The sequence below is a fragment of the Chroicocephalus ridibundus genome, chromosome 4 (assembly GCF_963924245.1).
Source record: "Chroicocephalus ridibundus chromosome 4, bChrRid1.1, whole genome shotgun sequence".
Lineage (NCBI taxonomy): Eukaryota > Metazoa > Chordata > Aves > Charadriiformes > Laridae > Chroicocephalus > Chroicocephalus ridibundus.
The window spans coordinates 29,702,134-29,721,300 of record NC_086287.1 but is presented as its reverse complement, the minus strand read 5'-3'; the positions used below and the strand labels follow the sequence as shown (position 1 = coordinate 29,721,300).

At 41.2% G+C, this 19,167-nt stretch overlaps 1 protein-coding gene across 1 annotated transcript in view; it reads left to right on the top strand.

Annotated features, from left to right (window-relative positions):
* Positions 1-7,340, top strand: part of LIN52 (lin-52 DREAM MuvB core complex component) — a 47,766-nt gene extending 40,426 nt beyond the window's left edge. The window contains exon 6 of the mRNA XM_063331309.1: positions 5,149-7,340. Coding sequence (XP_063187379.1) covers positions 5,149-5,204 — 56 coding nt within the window. The 3' untranslated portion in view covers positions 5,205-7,340. The remainder of the gene's footprint in view (positions 1-5,148) is intronic.
* The last annotated feature ends 11,827 nt before the right edge of the window (positions 7,341-19,167 follow it).

Sequence of the window (19,167 nt, the reverse complement as noted above, 5' to 3'; positions counted from 1 at the left end):
CAAAAGATGTGGCTTTGCCATTGGCTTTCACAAGTGCAGTCAAGCAAGACTCCCACAGTTACTCACAGGCAGATTCTTCTAACCCCTTTTTATGTCCTACCAAGTAGGAAAAAGAATGGTTGTGTCTTCTTATCCTGATATTGTGTCTCAGGACAAAAGAAATAATTTCTGATGCAACAGACCCTTGTGATAGAAGGGTTAAAAATCAGAGGAGTGTTCTGCTGTCTCTCTGCAATTAATGTTCTTTGCCCTGAACTGGTAATTTTTACTGATAGTTCTTCAGAAATAAACCCTTTTAGTTTAGTTTTCTGTATAGTCCTGAGACACAGCAGTAGTTTGAGAGTGCATGATCAGTACTTTAAAGGAATCCTTCCATGTTGAAAAACAAATTCTTTAGTTACTGTAAATACAACTGAATGGGAGGAATAACTGATAAGCTAACGAAGCATGACAGTGCCTAAAATAACCTTTTTGTAGTCAAGAATGTAGCATTCAAAGTGTGCTACTACAAGACATCTCGGGGCTAGAAACATGTTCTGTTCACAGGGCATTAATTGTATTTCCAGTTCTTTATAGTAGCAAGACGTTTAGATTCAACACAGCTACATTTTCAGGTCAGAGGAGGAGCAGAGTCCAATTTGTCCTGTAAGTTGTACGTCTGGGGGAGACAGAGAGAAGTGCTTCTTTAGCGAGTGACTTCATTTTAAAATATCTGTTGTTTGAAGATGCTTACAGGCTTTGTTTTGAGATTTTTAGTTAAGCTCAGGAGTAGTAAGCAGTGCAAGGTGTAATGATGGTCATAAGTGTGGGATAAATACAGTTTGTCACATATTTTTTACATAGACTTTATCATTAAGTGTGTTCTGCTTTTGCATTCAAGTGTGTATTATGTTAAAAAAGTATGTACATGTGTGTGTTGCTTTAGGGATTCTTCTGGATGGATGAAAGTTGCTTATATAAGTGTAAATCACTGTTTTCGTTCCTGATTTTGTAGCAGTAAATCCTTCCATTATTTCCTGGCTATCCAGACCTTATGACACAGTATGTCCTGTGCTGTCATATGTGTGAGAAGGCTTTTTACGGGGAGCAATCAGGCTGGACCCCAATCTCCAGTGCAGTTTTTTTTCTAATTAAATTGTCACTGGAAGGAATATCCGGAACAGCGGTTTTCATTTTCAATCGAGGAAAAAACATTATGAGTCTTTGTCATTTGATTAAAAGTTACTTAACCTTTAAATTGCTACAGATGTAAAGATAGCTCTGAGTTTCCAATGTAATCGCCTCCAAGTTAAAATCAGGAAAATCTTAGTGTAATGAAACCCATATGTCATAGTGAAAGGATGCAAAACACTGGCAGAGTGGGCTGCTCTAGCAGGAGATTCTGCACCCAATCTTGTTAACCAGGACTGCTTTTGGTAATCCCTCATCTCCTCACTTGTAGGAAATCAATCTGTACTACTGAATCTTTTCAACCAGCAACCACAAAATTTAGTGCAGAGAGGCAGCTTGGGGACAATTGTAGTAGAAAAGGAGCCCCAGGCAACAAGGCTAAATGCGGGATTGAGGGATTGAAGTTCTAAAGAGGAGATTATATTAAACCTTATTCTGCTCCCCTATCAAGTAGAAATCTCCCCTTTTCCTTTCAGCCCCAGCCTTTCTTACCTAATACCTGTTCTTGAGATCTGCTTGGCAGATCTTGCCAGGCAGCAAACTTAATTCGTGTGGTACAGCATTCTCTGGTAAATTATAATAGCCTGATACCATTTTGGAATACATTTCTCCAAAAGAGACTATTCAAGCACTCAGCTTCCATTATAACCATTGCTGCTAACATCTTACAGTGTTTTTCCTGCGGTCTTCAGTATCCTCTTCCTCCTCCCTAGTAGGTCAGATTAATTTGCATCCAAGCTATTGCGATCGTATCCATTGTTGATTTTTCTATTGTAGTAGATGCACAGCGTAGGCAAGGTTGTAAATCGTGACTTGACATGGAGATTCATGTTTCTGTTTCATGCTGCACAGCCTCTGTAGTGTCTGTTTGCTGGTACAATGAAACCTGCACTCAAGCCCTCTCTTCACTTGAAGTCTGTGGTTAAAGCAACCATTTTAAAGAAAAAAACCTCTAAGGTTTTCACTACAGTTTTGTCCAACCTTTTAATTAAAAAATCCACCTCTGTCTGCTATGCAACTGGCTTCTGCTGGTCCCTTGGGTAGTTGCTTAAGGCAGGTTTTACCGTCTCTCTTTGACTGCAATCACACTTAGAATGTGGGTGATGGTTTCTTCATTCACAAGCTCGTCCCTCACTCCAGCAAGCTCCAAAAGGCCCCATTGGAAACGATATTCCCATTATTAAGAATTCATTTATCAGAAGCAATACTGAGCAGAGGAGTCAGTTTAATATTAGAGGCTTTTCTGTGCAAAACCCAAGCTCGAATCATACTCCAGTGCAGATTAAAGAGGAACAAAGGAGAAGGAATAGCCAAGACGTCTGAGTGCATGACCATGTAATATGTGTTTGGCCTGTGTTTACCAGGAGTACATTGAACTGTGGTTCTTGGGCAGATAAGAGAAGCAGCTGAAGTGGGGAAATCAAGATTGTTAATGTTTGTGGAAACTTGCCCTTAGTTTGGCTGTGATTTTTTTGTGATATGAGGATGTTATTTCCTGGCCACTTTCATACATATACAAAGATGTAAGGTCCTTTCTTTCAGTTTGGCATCCTATCTTTAAAAATAAAGCCCCGATGCAAGCCTGGGTATGTGAGGGGAAGAGGAATACAGAATAGCAGAAGGCTGTCTCCCGCTCCTAATGGGATTTTGTAGCAGCATGTGCGAGTTTGTTTCAGAAGTCAGAAATGAACAGATGTTGGTATAAATTACCTCTGTGTCTGATGTCTTGCAAATTAAAAGCGCGGTTGGCATCACTAAACAATTTCACCAGGTTGGGGGGGGAAGCGGGCGGTGATTATTGTAGCAGGTCGGTAAGAATCTTTAAGCTGCAGCAGAACAGGATAGCAAGGATAAAGGAATGAAGAATAAAATGAGAGGTCTGTGAATTAATCAGAAATGTTAACATCTCCGATGACAAGTGAACAGGAGGGCACGTGCTCTGGAGCAACCCCCAACCCACAGTAATTTCACTCGGCGCACAGGAGTCGTCTATGCTCTGCCTGATTTATAGGGTGCAGCCCTCTTTGGGGGAACAGAATTGTCATGCATTCGTATATCTCCTATATGGGACTTGCACTCTGGAAAACTTTCCACTCTATCAACTGCAGTTCGGCTTTGTGCTTTCTCCGTTAAGGGGGTTTTAAAACCATGTGCTGTTGACGGTGCAAAGCAGAGAGGTGGCAAAGAATTGGTGCTGAAAATCTATTCCTAGATGAAATTTTTTAAAAACTTGCATTTTTATTTAATCGTGTTCTTTGTGCATAATAACTTAGTTCCCGACAAAACATCAGTCCGCTCAGCCCTTCTGCAGCACTTTCTATCTGTGTGTCACTTCAGCAGCACTTATAAGGTACAAGCTATCTTGTGGATGGGGAAGTAGGGGTACAAATCAGTAATTTTGTGGGTACTTCACGCAGTGAATCAGAAGCGGAGTTGGGAACGGTCCCAGATGATATAACTCACAGCCGGAGGCATGAACCAAGGGAATAATGCAGTGATCTGCTTGAATCTGCAGCCAGGTCTGAAGCATGTTCCACTCACAGCAGTGGAGACTTTGCAGCCTACGAATATCAATATGTACCAGACAGTTCATAATACCACTAATTGTTTTACAGGGACCTTGTTGATGACAATACCCTGTGGTACAATTTTGGGTGGACAAATTAGAATGTAATAATTCAAAGAAGAGCCTTTAAGGCACAAATTCTGACCTTAGGTACAGAATAACAAAATGTCTTTACCTGAGGGTGCATATTGAGTATTTTAAGCTGAACATTTTTATTACATTTTAGTTCTGTTCTAATAGATAATCAGTAATGTCAAAAGAAAACCCAACATCAGCAACAAACCCACCTCCAGTTTTTATGCTAATTGTCATTTCTGTTGTTCCTCTCAGCAGAGAGGTCAGGAATTGAATGGATCAAACAGAAAATGAATTGCCATCTCCTTCCGGAGCCTCTGTAGGCTAGGTGTGGGACACATGCACACTTTCATCAATCCTGTGAATAAAAAACTCCATGTTTTGATGCCTGCCAGTCCAGCACAAAGCTTTCACCTTTATTTAAAAGAAATTAAGGGAAGCACCAGTGGGAAGATTGTTTTTCTCTGGCAGTCAATTGCTAATCGTGTTGTCTTTGATGCATTGTATTGTTATTGCAAGACAAAGATAGTATTAGGGTTGCTGTGCCAGCTTGTGAGCTGGTGGGCTCACAAGTCAGAAATGTCTCGTGCAGAAAAGTGGCTGTGTAAACCCTGCTGTAATACAACTACCAGAGATTGATGGTGCCAAAGAGTGAGAGAGAGACATATAAACCTTGCCTTGCTGTATTAAACATCGAAGGACTGACAATGCAGAGAGAGAGAGAAGACCAAAGCTCTATAAACCTTACTTTATTACACCATCCATAGATGAACTGCATTGAAGGAATATAAACCCCATTATGTTACAGCATCCAGGGACCGACACGGCTGAGAGAGGGAAAATGCTGTCTAATTTCTGTTGAAGATCATAGCATCCAGGGACCAATAATCCTGAAATGGAGAAAGGGAGAGTTCCATAATCTCTGACGGATTATAACATCCAGGAACAATTGGTCTGAGACAGAGCGATGGAGATCTGGATTACACCATTCAGAGATGGATAGTACAGAGAAAAAGAGATGCTGTGAGAGCGTAACGCAGTAGGAATAGAAAGCATAGATTGTATGTAATGAGACAGCCTGTGGGAATTATTGCTGAGTTCAGAAGATTCCAGGCCCTGCCTGCATTTCTAGGATGGCAGGAATTCAAACTGGAATGGAGTTTTATTTATTTTCCAGTTAAAAAAAATAAATAAAATAATCCTTACTCACTATTGCTATAAGCACAAATCTAAATGAATTTCTTATCCTAGGGTTAAAATCTGTAAATTATACAATTGTTTGGGTTTCTTGGCTTTTTAAAAAATATTAATCTCTCTTTCCTCCCTTGTGATTTCAGCTAGAGAAATGACTCGAGGGAAGTTCCTGAACATCCTAGAGAAACCCAAAAAGTAGCTGCCGCATCTGGAGGATGGACAAAAATACCCCAACTCGATCATTTTATGTACTGCGAATCCAGATGAACTCCAGAACTTCTAAGAAGTACAAAGCTCTTGCTCTAGGCCTTCAGAAGCAAACAGCTCTTTTTGCTTCCACGTTACAGGGGAGACATGTTGCCTGCACAGGTCACAAGGACTGCAAATGGTTGCATTGGAATTAACTTCATCTGACCATAAGGTGTCCAACAGGAGGACTCGGCCCTGACGTGCTGTGGCAAAGTTACCTGTTCTAATCAGCTCTTCAGGGTGAACAGCCATTACTGTCGTTATTCAGTTGCTCTCAGGGGCAGCACCTGTTTGAAGCACACTGGCTGGTGCGTGTCATGAGGCATTGACCCTTTTGTGTGTCTTTTGTCTTAGATGCATTGATTTCTGATGGGCAACTTCTATGCCAAAAGATTTGAGCAGAGTTTGGGGTGTGGATTGACTGATAGTGCTGGTTCTGCAGGAGAATATACTTTTAGTATGGAAGTTGAGTGCAGTCTGTGCGTTAGATCCCAGTTACTCACTGCCTTCAGAGAAGCACATCTGGTAGTCTTCGGGAACAACCTCCAGACCTTCGGTGTACCAGGAGCTTCATCTTGCCGCTAATCTTGTTCTCTAGTGAAATCAAGACTTGCAGGCCATAGGGGGTAAGGGGCGTTACTGTATCATGACGGAAAATGTCCCTACAAAAACTTCAGCCAGTTCACAAAGAAACAGCTTTGTTGGTCCACTGCAATTCTCTGCTTCTTACAGAGTTAGAAACTTGAAGAAAGTTACACAGTTGAAAGGCGGTAACATTTTCAGTCAGCTCTCCAAGAAGGAGCAACAGGATTGTTAGCCATCTTGCAAGGATGGTCTGCTTATACAGAACCCTCACACTTCTGAAAATAACATTTTGTGGTATTTTTAATTATTTATTAAACAGCAACCTGAAAATTTTCTTCCCCTACAAACTTAAAATTTTTAAGACAGACTTTTCTGTGACCTGGTCTCTTTCAGCACACAGTTTTGAGCTTTATGCATCTTATAATTTAATGTCTGTTCCTTCTGTTAATGCACTTCTGCATGTTTACCCTGAGAAGATGTAAGGAGCGTGTTCAGACTTTTTATTTTATTTAAGAATTTTTTTTCATTTCATCCTTTTTCCTAGAAAACAACATTTTAAGCATTAGTTAATATGTCCTTTCTAGGGTACAACATAATATTGAAACATTAGATGAAGGGCAGGGTTTTTTCTCTATTTAGAAATGTTATTTTTAGCATGCAGGCTTTTCAAAACTTGTCATTTCCCAGGCTGCAGTCACATGTGAGAGGAGAAATGACTTGGAAATAGGCTGTCCATAGAGCATTACATTTTTCTGTCTTTGCAGAGGGAGGAGGCTCTTTTCAGGTGCACGTGCAATAAAGAGGAGGAGATTTTATTTTAATCACATAGACTCCTCTGAATTTTTACTAAAATGCTGGTGGCCTTTTGGTTTGCAGTCTGGAGTCTTGGTTATTACTGGTCAGAAATGGGCTCCTTTTGGACGCCTCCTGTTAACTAACTTTAAGCAGTTAAAACCCACATCCCGGCAAGACCCTGCAGAAATACTGAATAGTTAAGAATGTCGGGAGTCTTGATTTTAAATTTAATGGATTTATTTCTGTACTTCACAGTTTATGCAGGGCTGAGCTTATCAGGAACTCCATCCCTTGAGAACAGAAGAGTTAAGACAGATGAATGTGAAGAGAAGCTAAAAGTGATAATTCAGAAACAGAGAAAAAACCTGCTGGTGCAGACTGATTTTGATGTAACTTTAAATATTAAATTATACATTTTGAATGCAATTTTAAGTTTTTATACTATATACGTAATATATATACACACATATATGACATAATGGGATACTTCACCTGTATGACCAATATGAGTTTGTGCATTTTATAGAGGTTTGTGATCCAACACATTAAGAAATTGAAAGCTGAAAGGAGGAGGAATATAGGAGAAGATAAGAAAGCCTGGCATAGAATTATATGCGTATTTTCTGATATGTTCAGTAAGAAATTTCAAACTATAGGTAGTTTTTAGTAACACACGTGTTTAAAAAAACAAAACAAAACAACAAAATCCTGAACAAAAAAAGCCTTTTACTATATACAGTACTTCTATAGGGAAGCCAGTAACGTATGCTTTAGAATTGTGATATTTATTGGCTTTGTACCTGTCATCTGTAGAGATGAGTCAGTGATGTATTTTTTTATTGGTAATATTCATATGTATTTTTGTGTGTTAGCCAGAGAATTGTAGTCTGTCTGTTATTGCTTTGTGGTTTGGTAATAAACAAATGCAAAGCTCGGAGATTCATATGGGTTTCCGAAATAGCCCTCTTAGATGCAAAAGCTTTTGCTTAGACACATAGGCAATACTCTTCCTCAGGCTTTTCTTCACGCTTCTGCATGCCACCACCTCAGGGTTTGGCCTGTGGATGCTCCGTTCCCATCAGTAAATAAATATTTGGCAATATTCAAATGGTACTAAGGGTTTTCATACCCTTTTGAACCCTATTTTTTTCCTTCAGTGATGTCCTTCCTGACATCCCTACAGTATCTATCTATACAAGATAATTTGGGTGACTTTTTGTTGCTGATAACCTCTATTTTGAAACAAATAAATGTTTTGATAAATTAAATGATAGGAATGAAGAGGGTAAGAAGATCAAGATTTTGTAATATTAATTAAGCTAATGCATTGCTTTATAAAGTGTTTTCCTGTGTTGGTATGTTAAATGTTACTGTGAAGTTCTTGGAAATAAACCCAATATGTATTTAGTTCCTTTTAAATGCCGCGTTACATATATTCAGTTGTAAAGGCTGTTCACTTCAATCTTGGAGTATCAAACACTTTGCTGTTTAATCCAACTGAGAAAAAAATCTTGTTTGTTATATTAATCATAATCAAAATAGAAGTCTAGTTGTGCTGTCAATTGAAGAGTGTAATATTCCATTTAACTCAGTGTTTTGCCATTACAAAACTTAACAATTGTGGAACAGTCCTGTAACCACAGTTGTTAACTTTGCTTCATATTTCCCTCAACAAGTCGCCTAGAAATAACAGATTAGTGAAAACTGACTGATCCAACTTGGAGGTAATATTTGAACCTTATTATGGTTTAACTTACGGATTTTATGTTACATAAAACTGTAAGGTGCTATTACAAGTCAAATCACAAACCCATCTTATCTGTAATCTTCTCTTTGATTATAAACAGTTGTAGACTCGTAGGGAAGGATATAAACAAAAGGCTTACACAGAGTGATTTTGCTTTAGGGTAACTTACCCAGCATCCATCAATCTGTTTTAGTCGAATCTGGTCCACAGAAGACCCTACCCTCCATAAATTTCCTTTAGTCCTAATTTGTCTGTACTTCTGTCCTCTAAAATGCCCCTGAACAGCAAGTTCCATAATTCAGTTTACAAATAGAAGTTTCATGAAGAAAAAAAGGGTGTATGTGTCATTGTTTTAAACCTCCTTACCTGATAATTCCATTTGGAACCTTCCATTTCTTTTATTGGCAGAAACAGTTGTTTGGGTTTTTTCTTCTGTGCTGTCTGTGTACTTGTCATGATTTTTCAGCTTCTGTTATGTTTTTGGTTCCATGGTTATGTTCACCTTCCTTATGTTCACAATGTTCAATTGTCTGTCTTCTGTTACAGCCTGTCTGAGATGGCATAATCAAAATTGCAGAGTATTCAGTGTGCAAGCATACTATAGAGGCGTGTAAGTCCTAATTACAGGTTATATTTTGTTCCTCTGCTGTTTTCTCACACATCATCATGGGCTAAATCCTGTTTTGAATTCTGAGAACAGGATCATCACTTAGATTTGCGGTCTGTGTATGCGACCGATCTCATCCACTTCATCTTCACCTGCAGTAACTTGTCTTAGGCAACGCTTTTTCCAAATCATGACGATAGTTATGCCAACCACTTCATGTTGAGGAAGTGATACTGGGTAATTCTGTCATCAACCTATGCAGTATGTAAAAAAGATAAATTACATTGTTGTCATATGGTCTGAACCCTGAACTCCTCTCCTACCACAAGTTCAGTAACATTGCATAACATTTCTGTAATACTTCTCAACTAATATCAATTTTTAGACATATGCAATGGAAAGAAAAAGACAACTCTTAACAGGGAAATGTGTTATGTGTTTAAGTGAGTAGGGCGTGCAAACTTAATATAAAATGAAAATAATCCTTATTCCTTAATGTTGCACCCCATTTTCATATATCATTCTGTTCTGACACTTTTTAAAAGGTCCGTAATGCTCAGTCTATAGAAGAAGATGACAATTCATTGAAAGAATGATTCTCTTTGTATCTTCAGCCCAGCAGAATTACAGTTGGACAGAAACATCCCATGGACCAACGAACTCTGAAGTGAATCAACATGCTTAGAACAACAAATACTAATGTCGTAAATGCATTTCTATAATCCCTATAGTAAAAATAGCCCACCACAGAAATATCAAAACCCACGGTTCCTACATGTACGTCCCAGCATATACGTCTGCCAAATATTTCCAAAGATACTGTATGCCTGGTGCCAAATACACATTGCCCTGATAAGAGATGAACCTTGGTATTTTTAAAAATAAGGGGAAAAAAAAGACAGAGAAAGGAAAACAAGGAAATGGAAAAGAGGAAGACTGGATCCTGTTGTTTTCATGTGATACCATGATTCTTGGAATCAAAGCTATTCTAGAGACGTGTTCTCTCTGTAAGCCAATCCTTACATCAGTGCTTTGAGTTTTTATCAGGAGGATGTGAAATTCAAAATCCTGAAGTCAGTTGTGGCCAATCATTTGAAGTCCACATGAAGATATTTAAAAGCTTCAGTGGTCAGAGAATTGTGGACTGATCCAGTTTCTAAAGAGCGTAATTCATTCTGTATAGGATATGTGCAATAATGCAATTTTTATTTAGATTGTGCTAGATTTTCAGCATGGTGGGATCTCTTCACATTTTGACTTCATCATCCACTGAAACTGCCAATTTTTAGACTTGACCTTTTCTATCATGTCCCTTTGAGCAGGATGACTGACTCCAGGCAGCTGATGCGTGTACAGAATAGGCGTTTTCTTGTTGGGTTTGTGTGGTTGACCTCTGGCTTGCCTGCTGATTCCTATAATACAGATCAGTGACCAGTGAAGCCAGAATGCTCCCTGCCTGTGTCTGTTATAGACACCTCAGTAAGGAACAGAAAAGAGGAAGAGGGCTGAGCTTGAAAGCCCTTACTTAATTGCTAGTAGAAAAAATGGGTAATAAGAATGACCTTGCACCTTATTTATTGACCAGATCTCTGGGGGGACAAAGTACTTGACTTGGTTCTGTATCACTTGAAAGGCTGGCTCTGTGGCCAATAGCTGATGAGTAGCTGTAATAATATAGGGTAATTAAATTTTGTGCTTGCAGGCACTTGGATGCCAGGGAGGATTCCCCTCCCCAAAATACTGGGCACACCTTACATCTTTCCTTGTAATCGCAGAATTTTAAAGCTAATTCTGAAGCATCAGAAATTTGCCATCTTCCACTTACTACAATAGCCCAAAACGCAGTGGGTTATGTACGAAAGGGCAGGAGGGCTCATCAGCTACGTGAGAAAGAGGGACAAGGGACCAGCAGAGTGACCCACATGGCCGTGGGTGCTCAGGCTACCTGGTTATGTGGCCTTTATTTTGTTTTCCTCTCCCTGTATTAAAGTGACTTATTAGTTACAGCTAGTTTTAATTGATTTATTCATATGTATGTATATTGATTATCCTAAATCACCTTTCGAGGTAATCACCGGTGCCTGTCTTTCTCTTGTACTCTGCGTATGGGTCAGTTTGTCACCCTGGCTTAGGTTCCTCCCTCTGCTTAGCACACCGAAGCCGAAGAGCACACGTAAAAGCTGGGGACGAAGCGCTTCTGGCGAGGCCCCTTGGCCTGCTTTGCGGCGGGGATCGGTTTGTCATCAGCTGCCCAGGAGGCAAAGGGACCTGCAGGCCCTGACTGTCCTTAACGGTATCAGCTGTGGTATTTTGCTCAAAACGAGCTTGTCGTCAGAAGCTAGGGAAAATGTTTTGCTGAAAAGTATTTGCTTGATGATGGTTTCTCAACAAAGGGTCGGATTGAAGGTTAGAGGGAGTGTGTGCCTTTCTTTGCCTCGTTTTAATCGGGGAGTTGGAGCTGTGGTCTCCTACCCACCTCACAACTTCTTCTGGAAGTTCTTGTGTTTTTAATCATTCTGTGGGCATCTTTAGAAACCTGTCCTGTGAGGCCCAGCACGTGTTCCCTTCCACGGGAGGCGTCAGGGTGTCCTTTACACCCACGCTCCTTCCCAGCCTGAACTCTGAGGCGGGCCCGCGGCCTGGCCTCACAGGAGAAGAGCACATGCCGGGTGCTGCATTTCTCTAAGGGCAGCCCACAGCGAGTCTTAGCAGAGCCTTAAGGCGTATCAAATGTTCGGTTTTGATGGTGCGTTTCTGCGTGGAAGCGCAGGTACCCGCGTACCACTAGAGACGAGAAAGGAGAAGGCAGGCCGGAGAGTTGCACTTGGGCTTTCCACCGTGCAGGTGGATGGTGGGCAGAGGAGGTCCGTGTCCCCAGCAATGGGTGGCTGCTGCTCAGCCACCGGCCTCGTGCCTCGTAGCTGGGCCCCAGCGCCTGGGCTGCTTTTCTGGCTGTTTCTCCCCGTCCCCCTTCTCCTCCCGGTGCCCGAGAGGCGGCTCCCCGTCCGTCTGCGGCGCGGGGAGCGCTGGCTGCCGCTCGTTAGAAGAATTCCCCCAAGTCAGACCTATGGTACGAGCCGTGTGAAGCGGAAGACAATTAGGGGCTTATTAGTGTCCTGGGGAGACGTGTAACTTGTGTTGCTGGGACTTACCAAAACAGCGAGAGTCTTACCGGCAAGCTCCAGCCGAGAAAAGACTGAGGGATTGTCTCACCTAATTACGGGGAATGGGCCTCTTTGTGTTTGTGATTCGGTACGGTTGTCCGATCGCTTTTCTCTGGCTGCTGGCTCAGGCCGAGCTGGAAGTGTGCTAATTAGAAGAGAAATGGACGTAGTGATCCTGTCAGCTCTCGTTACCGGCGCAGACAAAGCCGAATATTATTCTGAGGCAGTGTTTTGTGAGTGTCCCCCTTCCAGCTCTCATTAAGGGCAAGGTTGGTGGACGGGGAGGGGACTCGACCACATGGGTTGGCTAATGGAGCACAGTTACCGTTACTGTGCTAATTAACGGGCTCAGGAGGCAAATGTTTCTCCAACCAGTGGTCTCAGCAGCTGCACCTGGTGCTTCCAAAACCCAACCATCTCTTTGGGCAAGCCAGGCAAACGCTGTGTGTACGAAGGGAAGGGGATTTACGTATGATGCATCCATCAGCCATCCAAAAGTGCAGAAGAACCATTAAAATGGTCAACAGAGAAAGGGAAAGGGCATAGGGCTGCAGTAGGTCAAGCTCCAGCAATCCCATCTCCCCAGTGCCCCTTCACACAGAGTGCAAAATGTCGTCTTCTGCCCTGCAGAGGTGGGAAGTGGGCAGCAGGGAGAGAGACCTGAGGACTCACCAGGGCCTCCAGATGCCATCAGGAAATATATCTCCTGCGAGTTGTGATCATCACAGGTCCTGCTGTGGCCAGGAAGGGGAAAGCTGGAAAGACAAGAGGTGTCACAGAGGTGAATCGGACTATCCCTGTCTACGCTGATGGTGGGACGCTTATGGTCTGAGGTGAGAAGCAAGATGTACGTACATATCAGGATGTTTCTTTTACCCCAGAAAGGCAGCTAGGCAAAATTGAAATTATTCACATAGGTTAAGGTAGGTGAAAATGATGACCAAAGGAGCCATAGGAAACACTAAAAAAAAAATTAAAAAAAATGTGCACTTTCGTGCCATTAGCCTAAGCCTGCTACAGTTGAGAGTAGAGAGAGTGACAGGAGAGATGGAAGACAAAACAGGAGCCAGAGCAGGTCATTGGTGTCACAGCAGCTGAGACAGCCACAGCAGAAGGGAAGAACAGTGGGTGCTGAGGAGGGTCAGTGGAAATCAGTAGTTTTATTTACTTGTCTCACAGACTTTCATTTTAATGCATAGGTGTTTTTGTAAAGGAACATAGAAGCTTGCAGAAGTAATTGCTGGTTGATGTTTCCAAAGTTATGGGAATGTGTTAGTGATTAAGTCTGATTTGGATGTTATGGTCTTTCAAAAGGTCCTTAATTACTCAGTGTCTCTGGGCTAGATCTAGTAAAACATATAATTATGTCTTAAAGCTTTAACAATGTACTTGTTGCATGCACTCATGCATGCTTGGGTACTGTTTTCAGACATATTTGGTCAAGTGTTAAAGTTACAAGAGTTACTTTTCTTTCCTGGGTTATTTGTTCCTGGTGGTGAAGCTGTTCCAGCATGTCTTTCCAAGGCTTCAGGGTCAGTCTCCTGTCATCTTGGATGGAGCTTGAACTCTATTCTGTGCTTATGCCTCTTTTATTTTTATATCTCCAAAAGCTGTGAACCCAGCAAGGACCCTTTCCCCATGGCAGCATGTGCACTATGTCCTAGTCCTGCAGAGCTGCAAAAGCCTTTCCCTTTTAAACTGGGGCTCATTTCCTACTGTCTGCTGTGATGGCTTGAATCTTGAGAGTCTTCATGCAGCGACTGATCTCCAAAGAGGGCTTGAGAAGTATCTTCCCTGCAAAGAGGTTTATTCTAGAAGGAGGAGATATGTAATCCTCTTACTAAAACCCATAGAGGAAAGGCAAAAAGCTTTATTGCTCCTGCCTTACCCCAGTGAGCTGGCAGCTTTTATGCTGCCTCACAAATAGAAAGGTGCATCTGAGTGCAATTACTACACCTGACGTGAGGTTTTCTGGCGGATGCTCAGTGAAACCCACATCACCACTGCTTTCATGTGTCCCAGCAGAACAGAACCATAACACTCATTTCTGAAGTGGAAAAACTACTGTTACTGCCTCCAGATGGCCACCAAGTGGCCACTTAACCTTGCCTTCCAGGTGCTTCAGTCTTGGTCTAAGGAGGAGTCCCAAATCAATGGCAGAAAAGTAAAGACCACCATACCCACCTCCAGTTTCATGCTCTGGAAGCTCAGGAGTCAAGTGACCTCACTGAGTAAAAGTTGGTGACATTTCCCATGTCAAGCCTCCCTCGCGAGATTGGGCCTCACTGTCAGACACCAGGACAAAAGTCTCCAAGAAGACACATTACTGGTTTTCCCGCTTTATCTCAGTTTCTTTGCCCAAGGTAATATTAGGATCCTTGCTTGTTACACCTCTATTTTACTGGCTTGGCATCTTGCTGTATTAATAATATCATGCCAAATTTCTGACTTCCAAATGCAGATAACGCTCAACTGAGTATAAAAAAGTGTTGGTTTTGTGTCCTTGTCAGGAAGATGTTCTGGTGAAGAACATCCTTCATGCAGATTAGCAGCACTCGAGAATATTGTGAAGACAGGTGAAAAGTATGCAGATGGAAGGAAAGGGTGCAATGGGGTGCAAGGGCTTCTTGTGTCCATCATTAAGACCTTCTGGCATTCGCTTACTAATTGTACGGTAGCTGGCCTGTGGGCTGGAGTGGTGTTTGGAGGACATCTCTTTAGCTGTTTGAGTTATCAATTGCATTACACTAGCCATTTAAGTCACAGTGACCTCAGCAAGTATCAAAATTTTATTGTGCTGTGAAGCATAGAAACACATAATTAGGTGAAGATCTGTGTCCTCGAGAGCTTATGAGCAGATGAGGCAGTGAAAAAGGAGGAGAAAAGGAGACACTAAGATGTAAAGAGACTTGTTAGAGGTTATCCAGCAAACGCAGTTCGACCCCGTAACTTCTTAGCCACAGTCCAGTGGCCCTTCCACTGCTTGCCATCTGCCTTGTTGTTTCATTAAATAGATGTGGCTTTTTTTAAAAAAAAAAAAGCAAATGCCTAAGCAACTGACAGGCATTAGTAATTTAAATAATAATAAATTACAGTGCAATACCAGTCATTTTAATCTTTTTTGAAAGACCCGTAAGAACTATTCAGAGAATTAAATTTTTTCAAAAATCACTTTAATGCAGTGTTAAAGATTGAGAATTTAAAAACAGAACACTAAAAATGAAGGTTTCTCACAGTGCTATTAACAGCCACAGTGTGCGCGGTGTGCACATGCATTTAGGAGAGCTATGAGCATTACAGAGATCCTAATGCTAATATCTTCAGTGATGTAGAACACTTATTCTGACCTTCCCAAGCCTTTCCCACTCATGCAGAGAGGGGTAAGAGCTACTTTTCAGATTTCATGTAATTCTACACTTGCCCGGTCCAAATGTTTGCTGACGGACCAGGGCAGGAAAAATGTCGTTTTCCTAATTCTGCCATGTTGAAATGTTTCCTCTTGCTCTGATGCTCTGTGGGTCTGATCCTGCCCTAAAAGAGAACATTATTAAAATGGTCACCGCAGCCCTCTAGGTAGCTTAAAACTATTTGCTCTACCAAAAGAGAGATCACTTTTCTCATTCACTTCAATGGTTTGGAAAGGGAGGAACTTGCTACAATAAATATTCGTTTAATACATCTGGGTAGGGTTTACAGGAGTTTCGCTAATGAGTACCACAATATTATTAGCAACCTATTTTGGTGGGAGAGGACTGTGGAAATGGAGTGATACGGAAGACTGAAAGAAAAATACGGGGAATTGAGAAGAATTTAAAAATAGGGACTTAAAAACAGAGGAGAGGAGACCAAGGGAGCTAAGAAAGCACAGTTTGGAAGACAGCAAGGCATGGGCAGGAGGTTGGAGAGAATGCAAAAGAGCAAAGAAGGCAGCCTGTTACAAATGCAGTTTAAGAAGAAAAATAGTGAAAAATGCAAAACAGAAGGGGAACAAATAGGAATTGGTGGTGGTTTTCAGCAAGAAGGAGATCAGAGAAAAGCAGAAGTTTCATAAACAGTGGAACCAGCCAGGGAAGCGTAGTTTTCCTTGTTGATGTGTCTCTCAAGATTGCGTCATGTGTGGATTCTCTGATGCCTAACAGAGGGTATAGTCACACTTCAGTGAGGGCAGTCATTGGATTTCTTTCTTTTGTCAGACAATTAACACAACAAGACCTACAGAAATGCATTATCTACCCTCCACAAAGTTGTCTGGAATTGGCTTACAGATTCCAAAGCCATTGGGACACCCAGGTACACCTGTGGATGGGTGGTAAGATAAGATGGTGAGTAGCTAAAATTGCAAATGGACTGAGTGAGTGATAGTGAAGGGGAAGACATTAGTAAAATGGGGATTTATGTCTGCTATTAATGCATTTAATTTGCTTTACTGCCCTTTTCTTTCCTGGTTTTACATTTTAAAAAAAATGAAATTAATGAGGATCTGCTTAAAGCCCTCCTCACAAATCAGCCTAACTTTACTGCGAGTGTCCACTCTGGTTCTTTCTGGGGAGAAAAATCTCTTACTGCACTTTTGTCTCCAGCATGCAATAGGAGAGACTCCAGGAGCTCCCCTACCAGCTACACCACCAAAACCTGCCTGGGACCTCATTGAAAGCATACGTAGGACACAGATACTGCAAAAGCCGTCTGCTCTTTCTATACTGGGGTGAAGTGCAGCTCTATTATTCAGAGGCACGAGCAAATTTTCTGCTGTCCTTCACTGCAAATTCCCATCTTGTTGGTTTCTGCTGCAGTGATTCTCGTCTGGTGTTTTCTAGGGAGCTCCTCATGACTGGATACTGTGGTTTGGATAATACTTGAATTTTTACTGGGATCCCATTTTATTTTAAGCTGGTCTATCCCACATGTCCTTCTGTATTTCACTCTCTCAACAAAATTTCCCGATTTCCAGGCAGAAGGTGTCATGTCAAGAGGTGTTGAATAGGACAGAACTGATCTCTGGGATGGAGGGAGAAGTCTCTCTCCCTCCAACACAATACCTTTTTATGCCTCATTATCCTTTATTTGTGGGTCTCCAGCCAGTTTTTTGTTCCATGTGGTGGTGTAGCCAAGCCAATTTGAATTAGTTTTGAGTAGGATTTATGTATCAAATCTTTACTAAAATCCAAATGTATCAAATCCATTGTGTTCCCTTCATCCACTAATTTTATAATTCTGTTTAAAAAAAAAAGCAATCAGGTTTCTCTGTCACAATTTGTTCTGTATAAATCCCTAGTGCTGATACTTGTTTTCTTATTCCTGGGTGGTTAGTGATTTTTTTCCCCATTTTTTTATTCTATTATTTTACTGGCAATAGATATTCCCGAGAACTCTAAATGTGCCTTTTTCCTTTTTTTTATGATCAGTGGCACAATTCCTTTTCTCTAATCTCTTGACAGCTTCCTAGTTTTTGTAATTTAGCAAAATTATTGTCCCTGGTAAAAAAAGTAGCGTTTATTATTTTCCTTGTAGGGGGTGGATAGATGTCTCTGTCACAAGCCCCCATCCTGAAAACTTGAATGTACATGCAGAGTGCTGTATATTTGACAAGCCAAATGTGCTGCCAGTGAAACAAACGTGTGGAAATCATTAACTTCTTAAGTGAATCCAGTCAGGCTTTTTTCCTGGTCATATCCATTCTGGGCAATTGTTATTGCCTACTGAAGAAGGTATCAGGAGGGTATTTGTACATGGTTTTTATTATAATGTTCATAAAAGTCTTAAACTAAAATGAAATAAAAATAGCATCCAAATAAGCTACATACATATTTATATATACATATGTAAGCTATAAGTGTTATTGAGGGAAGCTCACAAAAAGAACACTATCTTATCAGATCAGTAAATTAATTTAGTCTCAGCATTGGATTGGAGATCAGTTATCAAACTAATGCCAAAATATTCAACCTCTATAAATTCTGAGAAGCTGTCCTGCTGAAGTGGTTATAAATCCCAGCTCAGAGTTATACCAAAGTAGACAGAATCTGTGCTTTGAAGGGGCGAGTATCTGATGTCTTTTAATGTCTAGCACCTACACAACTTCAAAATACCTTTTATTTGGGAGAAGGTGTGGATGGATGCTCTGAACCAGCTGTCCCCGTACTCCTTTCCTCAGACTCACTTCTCCAGATGTGCTGGAGGTACCGTCAGTGCTTTAGTCAAAAGGCGGTGCACAGACAAACCTTTTACTGCTTGTGCCTGACTTCTGCTGTTGGATGGCAGATAGTTTGATACCCCCGTGACAGTCCCATATTTACCAAAGTGCCCTCTTCTCTCTGAACCTGTGGTCCTCGCATGGATGTAGAGAGACATGTATCCTAGGGAGGAGAAATTTGCTCGGTGCCTTACTCTTTTCAAGGCAACCAACTGCTTTTGGGGAGTCCAGGAGACTAGTCCTCCTGGTGACTTGCTGATTTCAAAAGAAAGGTTTCTTTCTCTTTGATTCTTGTGGTTCACACTGTCTTGCAGCACCTTCAGACAAATTAGATATGAGATCCCCCTTTGGACCGTTCAGTTTAATTCAAAAGGTTTGCAACAGATCAGCGCTGCTGCATGTGAACATAAACTGTCTCAGGTAAGCTAAGTGCTCAGAAATACTCTTTACTTTCTAAAGCATGGAACCTGATGGCTTTTGGTTCTCCTCTCGCCTCAAAATGTCAAAATGCAGGACACATAAGAATAAGGTGATTTGTTCTGATTTGGGCCAAATGTCTTGAAAAATTCTAACATTTTATGGAAAATTTAATGTAAAATTTCTACAGAAATAATGGGGAAAATACTAGCACAAAGGTCAGTCATTCAGCATTTATTCATCAGCAAAATAAAAATACATTTGGGCTAATGATAAATTTCACAATTGCCATTTCTTCTACTAACCTAAAATGAGATAAATGTTCTTATTTTTCTTGCAAACAAGATAATTACAGTAACCCTCTTACTCCCAAGCAAGGCAATCGATCAGGCAGCTTCTCTTCCG